Raw genomic sequence first — 19,029 nt, forward strand, 5'->3', positions numbered from 1 at the left:
CACTGCTATAGACACATAAGGATGTCCATCTATTATTGTGATTGTATATGCACCTAGGAAATGGGAAGAACTGACATTTTGAAGATAGTACAGAGAAACATTTAGCCATGCAATAAATTCAGGAAGATTCATCTCCAACTTTACTTTTTTTAAGTAAATTTATTGGAATTATAACAGTTTAAAAGATTATGTAATTTCAGGTGTACACTACTGTTCTCAATTCCTGAATATACTTCATCATGTTCACACCTAGTAGTCTAATTTTTATCCATCACCATACATAAGTTCCCCTTTGTCCCTTTCACCAACACTCAACACCCTTCCCCTCTGATAACTAGTAATCTGTTCTCTTTATCCATGTATTTGTTATCTTCCATATATGAGTGAAATCATGCAGTATTTGTCCTTCTGTCTCTGGCTTATTTTACTTAGCATCACACCATCAAGGTCCATCCATGTTGTTTCAAATGGGACAATTTTGTCCATTTTTATGGCTAAATAATATTCCATTATATATATATGTGTGTGTTATATATATATATATATATATATATACACCACATCTTCTTTATCCATTCATCTGCAGAAGGGCACTTGGATTGTTTTGACATCCTGGCTATTGTGAATTGTGATGCAATGAACATAGGGGTTCATAAATCTCTTTGGATAATTGATTTCAAGTTATTTGGTTAAATACCTAGTAGTGGGATAGCTGGACCATATGATATTTCTATTTTTAAATGGAAAGACAACCCCAAAACTAGGAAAAAATATTTGAAAATTATTTATCAGACAAAGGGTTGATATCCAAAATATATAAACAACTCAACAAAATAAAATGAAGCAACATAATAAAAAATGAGCAGAGGAAATGAACAGACATTTTTACAAGGAAGATATACAGATGGCCAACAGACACATGAAAAGAGGCTCAACATCCCTAATTATTAGGGAAATACAAATCAAAACTACAATGAGATATCACCTTACACCAGTCAGAATGCCTATAATTACCAAGAAAAAACAGCAACAAATTTTGGAGAGGATGTGGAGAAAAAAGAACACTCATACACTGCTGGTGGGAATGCAAACTGTACAACCACTATGGAGATCAGTAGGAGATTTCTCAAAAAATTAAAAATAGAAATACCACATGATCCAGCTATTCCGCTACTAAGTATTTATCTAAAGAATTTGAAATCAACTTTACTTTTAAAGAAGACACAGAGACTTATTTTATCCATAGCAATTTATCCCAGGATGGGTGCTACATGTTTGTGCTTGGATTAAATATCTTATGATTTATGTCATTTAAAATTCATGTTTATGTATTTTCCGTGCATGAAGTGTAATTGAATTCTATTTAATTCTTATGATTAGTCTTGATTATTAAAGGAGGTGTCTCATGGCAAAAGTAAGCTGTCTGATGTCAGAGAGCTGGGCCCTACAATTCGCTTAATCTCTATGAGCCTCAAATTTTTCATCTGTAATATTAGGTAATGATATTTGCCAAGTAAATTTGAGGAATTGGGATGAGAATGAAATGCTCTATTGCTAAATTTGAAAAGTGTTGAAACATAATGATTACTATATATGAGAAGTTACAATCTTTAAGATGCATTAGCATTATTGAAAACTTACCATACAGTCTTAGATGGTCTTGATGTTTCTGGATGTTCAGAAATAATTCCATCTTCAAACTGACCTCCTCTTGGGATAAGAAACTTTCAATATGAAAGACATGACACATGAGGAAAGAGACGTTTCAGGTACTTCAATATCAAATCAATAGTTGTTCAGAAAGTGTTTTTCTAAGTCTAAATCTTCCCTTCTAGACTAAAGCCCGAAAAAGTTTTCACAGAAAACCTGCATTTGAATTTAGAATGGATTCATTTGAAACTATGTAGAAAAGGTCTTCTATGGGTGGCTCTCTTCCCATAGGTAAAAGGCAGAAATTGTGGAGGGAGCACCTTCAAATGGTTTATTACATCCATGATGTCTGAATCTTGCTCTGGAAATATAAACAACCAAAAGATATTTTCACCTTGCAATGCATGGATATTTAAAGAGGTTTCCATAAAGGCTGAAGGACCTAGTCTTGTAGTTGTTGCTTTGTCTCTCAGGAGTTAATTATCTGTCTTGATGGAAGGGCTTTGTCTTAGGAGTGGGTATTCTGGAGAGACACGTTTGAGGAATACCCAATTTTGAATGGAGAATTGTATCCCCTGCAATTGGAACCTAAACATGTGAGAATCCCCTTTCTCTTTCTGAACCTGGGTTTCTAAGAAAGCTAAATGTTATGTGAATAGCAAGACAGCATTAATTTCAGTGTGGAGGCTTGTTATGTAGTTAACCTGAAGGCTCATGTCACAGAGAGAACTTGTTATCTCATTTCCCTGCTTACTCCTGTGTATATCAACCTGCAGCTTCCCTTATCTCACCATCCTCCTTTCTACAAGCAGCTTCACAAGGCCAAACACAGGCTAGTGGGAAAGCACCAACCACCAAGGCCACAGTCTCCCCCTCCCTATAAGAAGCCACAAACCTTTCAACATTTAAAAACCCTTGCCTCTCATCTTTTGGGGAGATGATATGAATTTGAGGGTTCACTTTCGTTGCCTGGCTGACATCAACTGAAATAAAAACCCTTTCCTTGCCATAAGCCTGTCATCCCAGTTTTCATTTGGCCCCTCTTGTGTGGTTGATAAAGAGCCTGTGTTTGTGGCTGGAAAGAATTCTTTTACTGTAAAATGAGCTATAGTATGAATTGGATCCACTTCAAGGAAAATTGAACTAATGGCTGTTTTCTTCAACCCTCTTTTTGCAAGGCCCTTGGAATATATTATAGGAGAATGACAGGTTTTTCTTAACTTCATGCTCGCACATTTTAATCCAGCTCATGTATTAGGTCTGCAGAGATTAAATACATTCTCACATGTAGATATTCAAGTGGTCCTGACAGGATGTGATGGGCAAGGATGTGGTGTAGTAGCCAGGATTTTAAAGTCTGGAATCAGAAAAACCTATTAATGAGAGGATAGTTGTGTGACCTTGATTAATCCACATGAAGCACCTCACACAATTTTTGGCATGAGGTAAGTATTCCGTATGTGATTGTAGATGCTCATCTTGTGACTAGAGATGCATTTAGGATCTCAGAGGATTTACATCTTCTCCCCAGATAAGTTAAATAGTGTGGCTAGTATGAGATTGTATCCAGGCTCTCTGACTTTGGATTTCAAGTTTTTAACTACAGTACAGATTACTTCCCCAGTATCATCAACAGTAGTTCTACTCATCAGAGAAATTAGTAAAAGATGCTCAAGTGTTTGGTTCCTTCAGCATCTCAAGCCATCTTTTGATGAGAAGAGGGAGATAAAGATGTTAGTGATTTTCAGCCTGACCTTACCTAGAACTGGACTGGAATTTCCTTCAGATGATGGAGGTGATGTTCTGACTTCATTTTTTCCTCAAAAGGAGGAAGAAGCTTGAAACATCTTTAAAGGTCCTGCCTAGTGGTCTGGCACTTTTCTCTAAATATCCCAGAGGTCTGTCAGTGGTACTGCTATTTTGGATACATACATCCTTTGTGATTGAAATCCCAAGCACTTATACCACTGTATTTCCCAAGCATTCTTAATATTTTTTAACATTTTGTTTTCATTAGTTAGTTATTTTCGCCATCCCCAATGTTGTAATGTTTTGATAACTTTGAAATAATAGATGCTTTCACTGTGCAATTACACTTAAGGCATAAGATTGTGCAGACACAGTTGTTTTACTAAAATTTATTTCTTCCTTCACATTGCAAAAGATTTGTTACTGTACTAAGACATTCATGAGGGCTCCTTTACATAGAACTTATTTTCTTCCCAGCTGCTCCTTTTCCCGGTGCAAATATACTTTCCTCATACTCTCCCTTCAATTCTTTCAAATAATCAAGCTATAATTTAATTCAGGTCTGGATTTATTTTTTTGATTTTTGATTTTTTTGGTGAGGAAGATTGTCCCTGAGCTAACATCTGTGCCCATTTTCCTCCATTTTACATGTAGAATTCTGCCACAGCATGGCTTGGGAGCAGTGTGTAGGGCAATGCCCAGGATCCAAATCCATGAACCCCAGGCTGTGAAGCAGAGCACACAAACTCAACCATTGTGCCACCAGCCAGCCAGGGTCTGGATTTATTTTGAGAGATTTTCACATTAAAATCTTTAGGCCCATTGCAGATAGGATTCTGGACTTTCAGACTTTCTGTAATACTGAACTTGTCCAGTGTGCTGACATTTATCTTCCATGGATCTCATCCAAATGATTACATGTTGGTAGGAAGATTGGCCTTATAGTTTCTGGTTTCTGACACTGAAATGGGTATATAAGCTCACTAAAGTAGAAGGATAATTTATTTCTCCCTATTTGAGCCTAATTTGCTCATCTGTTCTCTGAAAGTTATGGCAAACAAGATCAGGTATTCAAGCTCATTCTACTTAATCTTCCTTCTAAGATCATATATGGTTCTGTATCTACCCTTCAAATTGATGATGTATTAGAGCGAATCACTCAAATACATGGAATGGTAGATAAAAACATAGAAATAAATTTTTAGGTCATAGGTCATGGCCACCTTAGTAGATATTGTCAAAAAGTGTTTTAAAGTGTTTGTACAAATTTACACTATTACCAGCACTATATAAGATTCCCATTTCTAATACTAGCAATCTGTTTTTTTTTCCCCTCTCTTTTCTCTTAATTGATCTTGCCAGAGTTCTTTGACTTTTATTAATCCTTTCAACAAAACTAATGGCTTTGGCACTGTTTTCTATTTAGGATTGTTAATTATGTCATTGATTCTTTTCTTTATATTGTTATATCTTTATTGTTTGGATTTATTTTGTTATTTTCTCAGGTTTTGATACATAAGATGCTCAGCTCATTTATAACCAAAATATTTTGTTTCTCATGATAGAAGTGATATTGCTACACTTTCTACAGATTTTAAAAGGACAATAAGAGAATATTATGAACATATTAAGGCCAATAAACTCAATAACTTATATAGAAGACACAAATTTCTTGCACCATATATACTAACAAAACTCATTAAAAATAAGGAACATGGGCCAGCCCTGTGGTATAGCAGTTAAGTTCACATGCTCCACTTTGGTGGCCCAGGGTTCACTGGTTCAGATCCTGGGCTTGGACCTAAGCACCACTTATCAAGCCATGCTGTGGCAGGCATCCCACATATAAAATAGAGGAAGATAGGCACAGATATTAGCTAGGGTCAATCTTCTTCAGCAAAAAGAAGAGAATTGGTGGCAGATGTTAGTTGAGGGCTAATCTTCCCCAATAAATAAATAAATAACAGATAATCTCAATAGTGCTATGTCTCAAAGAAATTGCACTTCTATCTAGAGGTGGGAAACTGGCTGCCATAAACTGCACTCTCCAATGCAGTGAGGACAACTCCTCCACTGGGCCTCTTTACTTGGCAACCATCCAGTTCACAACCAGCAAAACAATTTCTTGCTCAGTGACGTCAGCAGCATGGCTGAGTAAGTTGTTCTCTTCATTTCTCTCATTTTGAACTACAACTAAATGGGCACTCACTGACCAGCAGTGGAAGCCCACAGAGCACAACAGGATGCCTGAGAGACACATGCAGCTATACATCTGAGGGTGAATGAACTGAGCCCCCAGGAAGTGGCAGAGATAGGTGAGCACACCTTGCTCTCCCCCTGTATCCCTGTGCATGCACACAAACACTTTCCAACGTGTTACAAGTGCCCAGAAAGTGGGAACACACAATGGGGTGACTGTAAGAGGAACAGGTGGTTAACCTTAGGTTGACCTCTTCGTCATTCTCTTGGTGGATAGAGGGAGCCCACCATGTCCCTGTGCCATAAAGGAGCAGCCATAGCCTGGGTTTAAGCAGGGAAGCCCCACCAGCCAAGCTCAGTGGCCCCATGGACTGCAGATCATAAACAGGGACCTCAGCAGATTTCCACGCTGAGACAAAAACTCCCCAGGCACGTGTGAATGCTCACAGTGCAGCTGCAATCACAAAGTGGGAACATGTCTGGGTAGCTGTGGGAATAGGTGCGGCAGTTTTGAACACATGTGCTCTTACTTTCCTGGCTGGGAAGGTGAGCCCACTGTGCCCCTGTGCCATAAAGGAGCAGTTATAGTTTGGGTCCTAGCAGAGAAGACCCACAGGGCAAGCTCAGCAGTCCCTGGACTGCAGATCATAAAAAGGGACCTCAGCAGATTTCTGCACGGGGGCAAACATTTCCCAAGCACATGCAAACACTCACAGTGCAGCTGCAGCCCCAAAGAAGGAACGTGTGGGCAGCTGTGGGAATAAGCGTGGCAGTTTTGAACACACTCATGCTTACTTTCCTGGCAGGGAGGGGGAGCCCATCATGCCCCTGTGCTGTAAAGGAGCAGCCATAGCTTGGGTCACAGCAGGGTAGCCCCACCAGCCAAGCTCAGCGGCCCCATATAATGGGGATCATAAACAGGGACTACAGCAGATTTCCACACTGAGGCAAATGCTTCCCAGGTGAGCAGGAACACTCACAATGCAGCTGCACTACCAAAGAGGGAACATGTCCTGAGGGCAGCCTCAGGAACAGGCGTGGCAGCTTTGAGCCCACTAGTGATCACTTTATGGCAGGGAGGCAGATCTCAGAGAACCCCTGAGGTGCCAAAGAGTGGCCCTAGCCTGGCGAGGAAGCCCCGCCAGACAAGGACAGTCCACACAAGTGCCTGAATGCATCCCATGCTGCGGCAATCACCCATAATACTCCCACAGCTTCCAGCAGATGGGGTGGGGCCTGAAACACTGCTCCTGCTCCCTCATAGTGGTAACAAGGGAAATCTGCATCCTAGGAATACTGCAAATGCCCCAACAAAAGATTTGTTAATCAAACACCATGCAGTTAATCAAACACTGCAGCAACAATTCAGACCAGAAGGAAAATGACAACTCTCCAGGAGCCAACACTGAAGACACAGAAATATAACAGCCTAAATGACAGGGAATTGAAAATAGGCCTCATGAGGAAACTCAATAACTTACAAGAAAACACAGAAAGACAATTCAAGGAGCTCGGCAATAAAATGAAACTCTTCACCAAAGAGATTGAAACTATATAAAAAATGAAGCAAAAATTCTAGATATGAAAAACGCAATGAAATAGATACTAATATAGAATCATTAAGAAGTAGAATTGATTTTTATGGAGGAAAGAATTAGTCTTGTTGAGGATGCAAATGTAGAAATTTTACAGGTGGAGGAGAAGACAGATCTAAGACTTAAAAAAACAAAGGAATTCTTTGAGAAATATCCAACTCGATTAGGAAAAGCAGCATAAGGATTTTATAGGTATCACAGAGCGAGAAGAGATGGAGAAAGGAGCAGAGAGCCTGTTCAAAGAAATACTTGCTGCGAACTTCCCAAACATGGAGATGGTTTCAGATTTACAGGTAAACGAAGTTAATAAAACACCCGACATTATCGATGTGAGAAGACCCTCTCCAAGGCATATAATAGTAAAAAATGGCAAAAGTTTGGGGTAAAGAAAGCATATTAGGAGTAGCAAGGAAGAACAAAATAACCTACAAAGGAAATCCTATCAGGCTTTCAGCAGATGTCTGGGCAGAAACCCTACAGGCTAGGAAAAAATGGAATGATATATTCAAAATACTGAAAGGCAAAATCTTTCAGCTAAGAATACTCTGTCCAGCAAAATTTTCCTTCAGATATGATGAAGAAGTAAAAGCTTTCCCAGATAAATAAATGCTGAGGGAGTTCATTGCCACTAGACCTCGTCTACAAGAAATAATTAAAGATGCCCTCACACCAGCAACAAAACGGCAAAGGTCTACAAAGCTGTGAGCAAGGAGATAGACAGACATGAGCAGAAACCTGTAGCTGTCTACAAGAAGAGGGAGGCAAAGGCTCAATTTCAACTTAAAAGAAAAAGGGGAAAAAGCATCAAAAGTAATGATAAGCACTTAAACTTAGTCGTAATCTCACAAAATTAAAAACAGAAAAATATGTAACAGCAATTACTCAGAATGGGAGAGGAAAGGGAAGGAACCTGCGTTCCTTCCCTTATGGGGATAAGAGGCTATGAGGAAATGGTCTACTTCATTACCCATATCTTTCATACAATCCTCATGGTATCCACTAAACGAAAAATCAGAGCACAGCCACAATTCACAAAAAGAGAGAGAACTGAGAACTCCCTCTCAGAAAACCAGCAAAATGAAATGTCGGTCACAAATACAAAGGAAGATTAACAATGGAAACATAGAGCAACCAGAAAACAGGAGATAAAATAGCAGCATTAACCCCTCATATAAGAATAATCTTTGCAAGTGTAAATGGACTGAACTCTCTAATCAAAGGACACAGAGTAGCTGGATGGATTAAAAAACAAGAGTCAACAGTATACTGCCTCCAGTAAAGCCTCCTCAGCTGCAGAGACAAACATAGGCTTAGACTGAAGGGATGGAAGACAATGCTCTGCTTTGATTCATTCTCTTGATGAGTCACTTTTACAGGAAATTACAAGTTTTGATGTATTGAGTGATACTCAGTTTGAGTTATTTACAAACACACTTATGTAAGTTAATTTTAAATCAATTTGTTTAATGTAAAGAAATCTATCTGTAAAATAAGATGTATGCCATCTCCTATACAAGGAATGAGCATTAGCTATAAGGTAAGGAGAAAATCAATCAATAATCCAAAAGCTTATTACTCTCTATTTAAGTAGTGTGAGCTGTTGAACACTATGAGCCTGATAATTATAGCTTTGTTAACAAAATAAAATAGAAGTTAGGAAGCCTTATAGCAATACTAAAGTCATAGCAGGAACAAATTAAATTTTTCTCTTTGATGAAATTAGAGTTGAATGATCATTTGAGTTGAATTGCTTTCTCACAATATAGACCATTTTTTAATGCTGTGCCAATTACTTATTCACGATTCAAAATGATCTTAAAGATACAGGCTTGAATTCAATATTTGCAGGATTTGATAGCTTTTAAATAACTTTGCTGCAAAAGTATTCTGTGCTTTTAAGTCTCCCAGAGAGCCCAGATATGGTGGCCACATTGACTCAGACTATGGTCGAAAGTGTGCCACAGTGTTTGCATCCCCTTTGGGTGTCAGTTAATTCCTTAACACTTAGAAAACAGCTCTCAGAGTTAATTTTCCCTATTCTACATTCTATTTCCTCTAAATTATGTCCCAAGATTGTACAAAGTTTGCAAATTTGTGAATTGCTCATCAATTCATTAATGCAACAGATTATCACTGAGTGCTAAAAGAAAATTCTCTTAGAGCTCCATTCTATATCATCTTCTTTTATTGACTTTTATTAGCTAGATTGCATATAAAAATGACATTTCTAGGAAAAGGCACAGAATATGAATAAATCAAATGTGCTTGAGACATTTCATTTTATCTTTCCTTTACCATTTGTGATCATACATTTAGTGTAGCTTTAAATAAAAAGTTATGCTAGTGTGTAAAATGTAAGTAGGGGAAAATAAAGAATTTATTGATTATTTTTCACAACTTCAGTCAGTTGACAGACTATGTTTTGCTGCATGCTTTTCAACCATTAATTCTTTCTTAATATGCCTAAAAACATTAGTTTTAAATGTCCAATTGCTGGTGTTTGTTCACGTGTCAAGGAAGATCATCCTTTACACAAATTAAACAATTCAAGTTGATGTGTTTTAAATAAATCGGCACTTCTGAGGATACCCTCCCAGATAATTCTGGGAATTTTTCTAGATCATCCTAGAAGTAAAAAAGTGAAAAAATAGAAGCAGTAAATTTGACCCTATGGATAAGGCACAATTTTTTAAAATGTTAACAAAATGTGTTTTTCTTAATTATGTAAATTAAACTTTTATTGCTATCTAAATGATAATATTTTTAGAAAACACCTGATAATTGTAGACAGATTCATGAACTGGCTGTGCATTCTTAGCCTTCCTTTACTTAGAGAGTTAATTTTATCTAACATCCTTAATATGCTTGAGAGGGGATAGGAAGGTATTTCAGGAATTTTTAATCTCATATATATATAATTTTGTTTGAGAAAATTCAAAGGAGCAAAAATTGTTTTAAGAATTATTCAGGCTTGTAGTATATATTCAACATTATAATTGTGTTCAAATTAAATAGCCTTTCTTTCTTATTGGCAATTTCTTACTGTAGTCTGATTTTGGGAATCTTCAGAAGCTACTTCTCAATAATTGGTCTTTAAATTAATTCAACTTTTTAAAATTCAACCATGGAAATGAATGCCTTTGTTTTAACATTCCAGCTCTATTACAATGTGATTATTCGTTGTGTGGGTGACAATGTTAACTTAATCAGTAATAGGGCAATTTGAAGAAGAAATTTAAGTAGGAATTCATCGAGAAGCCAGGTATGTGGTTAGGGCAGAAATTGTATAATATGACAATTTAGACGTTTGGAAGACATCTGGTCTGGGTTTATCCTAAAAATTTTGACTTAAAATTTATAAAGAATTTTATGGAACACATTCTTAGTCATTCAGTGTCATCTTTTCAGAAGCATCAACACTCTAACAACTTAAGTGAACACCTGGTTGTGTCACCATCTGCTGCAATGGTTCTGATTTATTAATCAAATCCTGTTGGCTTGTTATCCTTTTTGATGATTTTGGAGGAGGTTCACACTATTTATACACATATACTTTCCCTTACCTTTAAGTTAAGAAATACATAGCCCTGAAAAACAGAAGGGTAAAAGAAATTTGACTTGCCAAGTGTAATATACAGAGTTGAGGGCAAAACTTTAATATAGCACTGCCTTCTACTCAGCCTTTTAATGACTGTACCTGCAGGTTTATTTGGTGCCTCATTAAAGTGTGTTGTTTTCATTGAATTAATCATAAGACTAAACATCCTTATGTTTTAAAATATTGGCACATAAATTTCACTAAACCACTAAAAACAGATAAAGAAGAAAGGAAATAATATCAAAATATTTAGACCAGCCTCTTGAAGAGGAAGCTCTCCATTTTAAAACATTTGTCTATAAATTCACTTACTTTTTATTTTTATGCCTCCTCATTCAGAAATGGATTTAATATAATGTATATTCCACTAATAAGAACAGCTTAAATTTCACATTTTCATGTACACGATTAAGCAATAATTTCACTATGTGACTTCTCTTGATTCTTTAATAACTTTTGAGTCAAAGAGAGTAAGAATGATATCCTTTGCAAGGAATTATTGTATATATTACATTAGCCTTTGGAAATAGGTATTACATGAATTTTCTTTTTTCTTTTTTTCTTTTGAAGATTGGCACCTGAGCTAACAACTGTTGCCAATCTTTTTTTTTTCTGCTTTATCTCCCCAAATCCCCTCTGGTACATAGCTGTATATCTTAGTTGCAGGTTCTTCTGGTTGTGGCATGTGGGATGCCGCCTCAACGTTGCCTGATGAGTGGTGACATGTACTCGCCCAGGATCCGAACCAACAAAACCCTGGGCCGCCGCAGCGGAGCACATGAACTTAACCACTCTGCCATGGGGACAGCCCCGGAATTTTAATATTTAATATTGTTGATTAGTCAAAGGAATTCATGTCTACTGACGCAGATATTGATCACAATTTGCTGTAGAGTTAATGTAAATCAGCTAGCAGAAGCATGTTCACACAGTCTTATTAGAGAGTCATTCTAATTGTTCATCTGATTTTTATTCTTTGAAACACTTGGATGAGGTCAATAAAACCTAGTTTCTTGAATAGAATCTGACCATCATTCTTCTCAGTAAATACTTTTAAATATGGGCTTATGAATTACATCAGTTCAGGTGATTGATGTATTCTATCTACACTGGACCACAGAAAAAAAGCAGTAATGTCTCTGCAATTATTCTCTTGGTACTTTCCCAAAACAACAGCATTGACATCCTCTGCTTTGCATTATTTTTATTTTGCCAAATTATTATTTGGATAAGAAACTTGTTCCTAATGATTTCTATCACATGCAGTCAGCTAATTGAGCAACTCATGTATTTCTTCCTTAAATCTGTCACTTGTTATTAAGTTGTATAGCTCTTCATAAATTTTCAATATTAACCCCCAATTAGATACATGATTTTCAAATATTTTCTCCCATTTCATAGTTTGACCTTTCATTTTGTTGATTTTCTTTTGTAGTGCAGAAGCTTTCTTTTCATTTTTTAAAATAGATATAGATATATATTTATATATGAAATAGTTTCTTGTGGTAGAGAAGCTTTTAAAGTTGATGTAATCCCCATTGTCCTGAAGGGTTTTTTCTATGTTATCTTCTGGGAGTTTTAAAGTTTCAGGGCTTATGTTTAAGTCTTTAATCCGTTTTGAGTTCATTTTGTGTGTCTGGTGTGATAGAAGAGTCCAATTTCTTTCTTTTACGTGTGAATATTCAGTTTTCCTAACATCATATATTGGGGAGATTTACTTTCTCCATTATTTAATCTTAGCATCCTTGCCAACTTTCTATTCACTGCCTATGAGTGGGTTTATATCTAGTCTGTCTATTCTGTTCCATTGGTCTATGTCTGTTTTTATGCTATTACCATGTTTCTATGCTACTGTAATTAAACCAGTGGCTTTGTAATTTAGTTTGAAATCAGAAAACCTAATGCCTTTAGCTTTATTTTTCTTGCTCAAAATTGCCTTGTCTATTCATGGACTTTTGTGGTTCTATGTGAATTTTAGTATTGTTTCTTCTACTTCTGTGAAAAAATTCCTTTGGGGCATTTATGGATATTTCATTGTATCTATCAACCACTTTGGGTAGCATAAACATTTTAACCATATTTAAGTATCCCAATTCATGAATGCAGGATGTCTTTCCATTTGTTTGTGTGTCCTTTAATTTTTTTCATCAGTGTTTCATAGTTTAAGTGTACAAGTCTTTCATCTCTTTGGTTAAGTTTATTCCTAAAAAGGTGTTTTATGTTACTATAAATGGGATTGTTTTCATCATTTCCTTTTCAGAAAATGCAACGTTACTATAAACAAAACCAACTGATTTTTGTATGTTGATTTTTTTTTAAAGATTTTATTTTTTTCCTTTTTCTCCCCAAAGACCCCCCGGTACATAGTTGTATTATATTCTTCATTGTGGGCCCTTCTAGTTGTGGTGTGTGGGACGCTGTCTCAGCATGGTTTGATGAGCAGTGCCACGTCCGCACCCAGGATTCAAACCAACAAAATACTGGGCCACCTGCAGCGGAGTGTGTGAACTTAACCCCTCGGCCATGGAGCCAGCCCCTGTTGATTTCTTATCCTGCAAGTTTTCTGAATTAGTTGATTAGTTCTAACAGTATTTTTGTGGAGTCTGTGGGGTTTTCCAGACATAAGATTATGTCCTCTGTAAACACTGATACTTGTACTTCTTCTTATGTGGTTGGGTGCCATTTATTTATTTTTCTTGCCTAATTACTCTCGCTTGGACTTTGAGTACTATTTTGAACAGAACTAGAGAGAGGGGGGTTCTTTGTCTTGTTCTGTTTTTTAGAGTAAAGCTTTCAATTTTTCACAACTGAATATGATGTTAGCTGTGGGCTTTTCATATATGATCTATATTATGGTGAAGTAAGGTTTTTTTATAACTAATTTTTTGAGAGTTTTTATCATAAAAGGGTACTAAATTTTGGAAAAGTTTCCTGCATCTACTGAGATGACAATGTGCTTTTTATTCTTCACTCTGCTAATATAGTGTATCACATTGATTGATTTGCATATATTGAACCGATCATGCATCCCAGGGATTAGTCCCACTTTGTCATGGTGTATGATCCTTTTAATTTACTATTGAATTCAATTTTCTAATAATTTTTTTAGGATTTTGCATCTATGTTAACCAAGGATATTGGCCTTCTGTTTTCTTTTCTTGTGGATCTTTGTCTGGTTTTGTCGTCAGAGTGATGAGGAAATATTGGAGGTGTTCATCTTCTATTTAAGAAAGATTGATGTTATCTTTGTTTAAATATTTGATCGAATTCACTTGTAAAACTGTGTGGTCCTGGGCTTTTCTTTGGTGGAAGATTTAGGTTAGTGATTGTAAATACTGTCAGTTGTTGGTCTGTTAAGGATTTATATTTCTTCTTGAGTCAGTCTTGGTAGGTTGTATGCTTCCAGGGATTTATAATTTCTTCTAGTTTAACCAATTTTTGACATATACTTATTCATAATATTCCCTTATGATATTTCTTATATCTGGCATTAGCTGCAATGTCTCATCTTCCAATTTTATTTAATCATTTGAATCTTTTCTCTTTGTTTCTTTGTTAGTCTCCCTAACCATTTGTTGACTTTATTTATCTTTTAAAAGCACCAAAGCTTATTTTCATCAATTTTTTATATTGTTTTACTATCCTCTACTTATTTCTTTCTGCTTTAATCTCTGTTATTTCCTTCCTTCTGTTAACTTCAAGGTAAGTTTGTTCTGTTTCTGATTCCTTGAGGTATAATGTTAGGTTGTTTACTTGAAATATTTCTTCTTCTTAAATTTAATGCTAATCACTATAAACTCCCTTGTTAATAATACTTTTTGCACATTCCATAATTTTTGGTATGCTGTGTTTTCATTTTCATTTCTTAGATATTTTCTAATTCCTTTAGACTGCTTCTTTTGCCCAATGGTAGCTCAAGAGTGTGTTATTTAATTTCCATGTATTTGTATTTTTTTTCTATTTCTTTTGCTATTTATTTCTAGTTTAACTACACTGTGTTCAGAAGTGATACTTGGAATAATATCAGTCTTCTTAAATTTGTTAAGGCTTGTTTTGTGCTATAACATATAGTTTATCCTGGAGAAAATTCGATGTGCCCTTGAAAAGAATATGTGTGTTACTCTTATTGGTGGAATGTTCTGGATGTGCCCGTTAGGAACATTTCACCAACAGTGTTGCTCTAGTCTGTTTTTCCCTTATTGATTTTCTTTCTAGATGATCTGTCTGCTCTTGTAGGTGGGAGGTCAATATCTATGACTAATATTGTATTCCCATATATTCATTCCTTCAGATCCATCAATATAGACTTTTTGTATTTTGATGTCCTGATGTTGGATGCATATATATGTGTTATGATTTCCTATGGAAATGACCCTTTGTCATTTGTAATGACCTTCTTTGTCTCTTTTGTCTATTTTTTGCCTGACATTAGTTTAGCCATCTTGCCCTCTATGGGTTACATTTTGCATGGAATGTCTTTTTCCTTCCCTTCACTTTCAGTCTAAGTGTGCTTTACACTTAAAATGGGCCTCATTTAGACAGTGTATAGTTAGACTTTTTAAAATATTTTTTACAGCCATAGTTTCTTCAAAAACTTAAAAATAGAACTATCATATGATCCAGCCATTCCACTTCTGGGTATTCATCCGAAAAACCCAAAAATACTAATTGAAAAGATATATGCACCCCCATGTTCATTGCAGCATGACTTACAATAGCCAAGATACAGAAACAGCCTAAGTGAATGAGTGCAGAAAGAAGATATGCCATACACACACACACACACACACACACACACACACAATGGAATACTATTTTGCAATAAAAAGAATGAAATCTTGCCACTTGCAACAATATGGATGGACCTTGAGGGCATTATGCTAAATAAAATAAGTCAGACAGAGAAATACTTGTACTATATGATCTCACTTATATGTGGAATTTAACACAAATAAAACAAAACAAGCAAAGCTCATAGATACAGAGAATATACTGGTGGTTACCAGAGGTGAGGAGAGGCAGAGTGGGCAAAATGGCTGAAGGGGTTCAGAAAAAAATCATGTATTTTGCTATTACTGGAGAAAAACTATTTAAAAAAATCGTTTTCACTTAGATGTGTGTAGATATGAATGTGTCCATGAAAGTTGTATGTTAAAAAGAGAAATAAAATAATAAAGTAAGAGAAAAACACATTTTAAATATGTAAATATGCAGTATTAAAGACTATCATGTGGAATATAGCTAAAGTCTTTTAAAGAAATTTTTCATGATTGATAACATCATTTAAATTAATGCTTGCAAGTTTATAATAATATCTCAATTGAAAATCTTTTTCAGACAGAAAAAGACAATCTTCTTTTTTCATTAATGATACCAGTATAGCTACAAGAGTAAACTTGAAGATATCAATATGTGGCTTACTAATAAATATACTTGTATTATATAATGAATTAGTATAAAAATAGAATATTTTTAACCATGGTAGTAAGACAATAAGCTTTCCCTTGTAAATATAACTTTTAAAAATAAACTTTATTTTTCAGAATGGTTTTAGGTTTACAGAAAAATTATGGAAAAATTAAGGTGAGTTCCCACATATCTGCTCTGTCCCTCCGCAGTTTCCCCATTTACTGACATATTGCATTAATTTTGTTCATTCATTACACTGTTGAACCAAAATTATTACATTTGTATTAAAGTCCATTATGTTACATTAAAGTTTACACTATGGCATGCACTGGGTATTGTAGTTTTATGGGTTTTGGCTTATGCATTATGCCATGTATCTATCATTACAGTATCATAAATAGTAGTTTCCTTTCCCTAAAAATGACCTGTATTCTGCATATTCGTCTATTCTCCTCTCTCCCTGAACCCCTGGCAACTGCTGAATTTTTACTGTTTCCACAGTTTTGCTTTTCCAGAAAGGAAATTTGTAATTCATAACAGTTATGTAAATATTGCTGTTTTAAAACCTAAATATCCTCCTCAGTTTATCTCATTCATTGTTTTATTCTATTAGTATTTTAAAATTCAGTAACATTGATGGATTACTCTCTCTACTTCTCTACTCTCACCCTTCATTTGGGCCTTCTATGGTAGAATTAATGTATATAATTCAAAAGAATCTTTAATACCACTCCCCTCAAGTTAGAAGGATTCAAGTTAGGAGCATAATGTAGATTTTGCCAAAAGAATACAATTCTGAGAATAAACCCAATAGACAAAGCCTTCTTACGATCAAAGACTTATCTCAGAATGGTGAATTTCCTCATTGTTTTTACTGTTTGAGAAAGATCTAGGTAAACACATGGTTTATATTTGGAGCAAATGCTCAAGAATAGGAAGGGAGATTACTAGATTTTTTATTAGCCCTTACCAAATGAACTTTCTACAATTATTTTAATGTGGTATATTCTGCCAAGTCAGGAGGACAAGTAAGCTGAAGATCCATGATCAAACATGATGAGACAGAAGTGTCTAATAAATGAAAAACTTTGGAAGAGGTAAAAACAGCTAGGCTGTGGATATAAGCATAAGGGGAGGAGGTAAATCTAGAAGTAGGAAAAAACATAATTCAACATGATGAAGAGCAGGAAAAACATTAACTCAAAACTGGAAGTGATACTACTGAGGCCAGAGGCAGAGACACAACGGTGAGTGGTAAATAAGGCAATGGTCCTTACATATCAGTTAGTACATAGAGCTGTCTCTTCCTCTTCATAAATTTGACTCAAAACTGGACAATTTCTGTGTTTACATTACTTATTTTCCTGAAGGAACTAATTCTCATGCCCCAAGTTAGGATTGTAATAATTCCATTGTGAGAAGTTCTTATCCTCTATGAATTTCTAGGTCAATCCAAACTGTTAAGAAAAATTTGAAACTTCCATTCACCTTTTGTCATCTGAAATCAACTTCTTGCTCGATAACTTCCTCATGGCATTTTTTACTTCTGCATTCCTCAGTGTATAAATCAGAGGGTTTAACAAAGGTATTCCAATTGTATAAAACACAGCTATCATCTTATCCATGGGGAAGGTGATTGCAGGACGTGCGTATATAAATATGCAAGGACCAAAGAACAAGATGACCACGGTGATGTGGGAAATGCAGGTGGAGAGGGCTTTTCTTCTCCCTTCAGCACTGTGGTTTCTCAGAGAATACAAGATGATAACATAGGAGAACATCAGCATGACAAAACTCACCATACAAATGGCCCCACTGTTGGACACCAAAAGTAGATTGACCACATAGGTGTCTGTACAGGCAAGTTTCAACAGAGGCTGCAAGTCACAGAAATAGTGATCAATCACATTGGGACCACAGAAAGTTAAATTCAAGGTCAGATAAATTTGAGCAGAAGAATGCACACAGGACCCCATCCAGGCCACACCCACTAATGCACAACAGACCTGTCGGCTCATGATGGTCATGTAGTGCAGGGGCTTACAGATGGCCACATAGCGGTCAACAGCCATAAGAATTAGGATAAAGACCTCTAGGCTACCAAAGTAATGCAATGAAAAGACTTGGATTATGCACTCACTGAAAGAGATAGTGCTCTTCATAGAAAGAGCATCCACAATCATTCTAGGGGCTGTGGAAGTAGAGAAGCAGGTATCAGATAAGGATAAGTAAAAAAGGAAGAAGTACATTGGACTCCCAAGTGCCTGGTTGGTCTTGATGGTAATAATAATCAACAGGTTACCCAGCAATGTCCCCACATAGAAAATCAAGAATGTGACAAACACTATTTTCTTCCTAACAGGATCCTGGGTCAACCCAAGCAGAATGAACTCAGTCACATTATTGTTCAGCAGCATGATTTCATGAATGAGGAGAAGGGATCAGTGTGAAATATATTATCTGCAAAAAAAGATCGAATTAATTCACAATGTGTTATGAGATATTATAGAATATTTTGAGCAAATTAATTTATGATACCATGTGGTATTATGGAATATTTTAAGCAAATACTCTTCATCAGGTGCATTCTAATTGTGATTTCTCTTTCTTTTTAAATTTTTCTTTTGGGAAGATTAGGCCTGAGCTAACATGTGCCACCAATCCTCCTCTTTTTGCTGAGGAAGAGTGCCCCTGATCTAACATCTGTGTCCATCTCCCTCTATTTTATATGTGGGATGCCTGCCCCAGCGTGGCTTGATAAGTGGTGCCTATGCCTGAGCCCGGGATCTGAACCCGTGTACCCCAGCCCGCTGAGGCAGAGCATGTATA

General features: G+C 36.0%; 1 protein-coding gene across 1 annotated transcript; it reads right to left on the reverse strand.

Annotated features, from left to right (window-relative positions):
• Positions 1-17,684: 17,684 nt before the first annotated feature.
• LOC138916793 (olfactory receptor 4C16-like) lies at positions 17,685-18,617 on the reverse strand. The gene has a single exon (XM_070230405.1). The coding sequence runs from the start codon at positions 18,615-18,617 to the stop codon at positions 17,685-17,687; it is 933 nt and encodes a 310-aa protein (XP_070086506.1).
• Between the last annotated feature and the right edge of the window lie 412 nt (positions 18,618-19,029).

This window comes from Equus caballus, chromosome 12, assembly GCF_041296265.1.
Source record: "Equus caballus isolate H_3958 breed thoroughbred chromosome 12, TB-T2T, whole genome shotgun sequence".
Classification (NCBI taxonomy): Eukaryota; Metazoa; Chordata; class Mammalia; order Perissodactyla; family Equidae; genus Equus; species Equus caballus.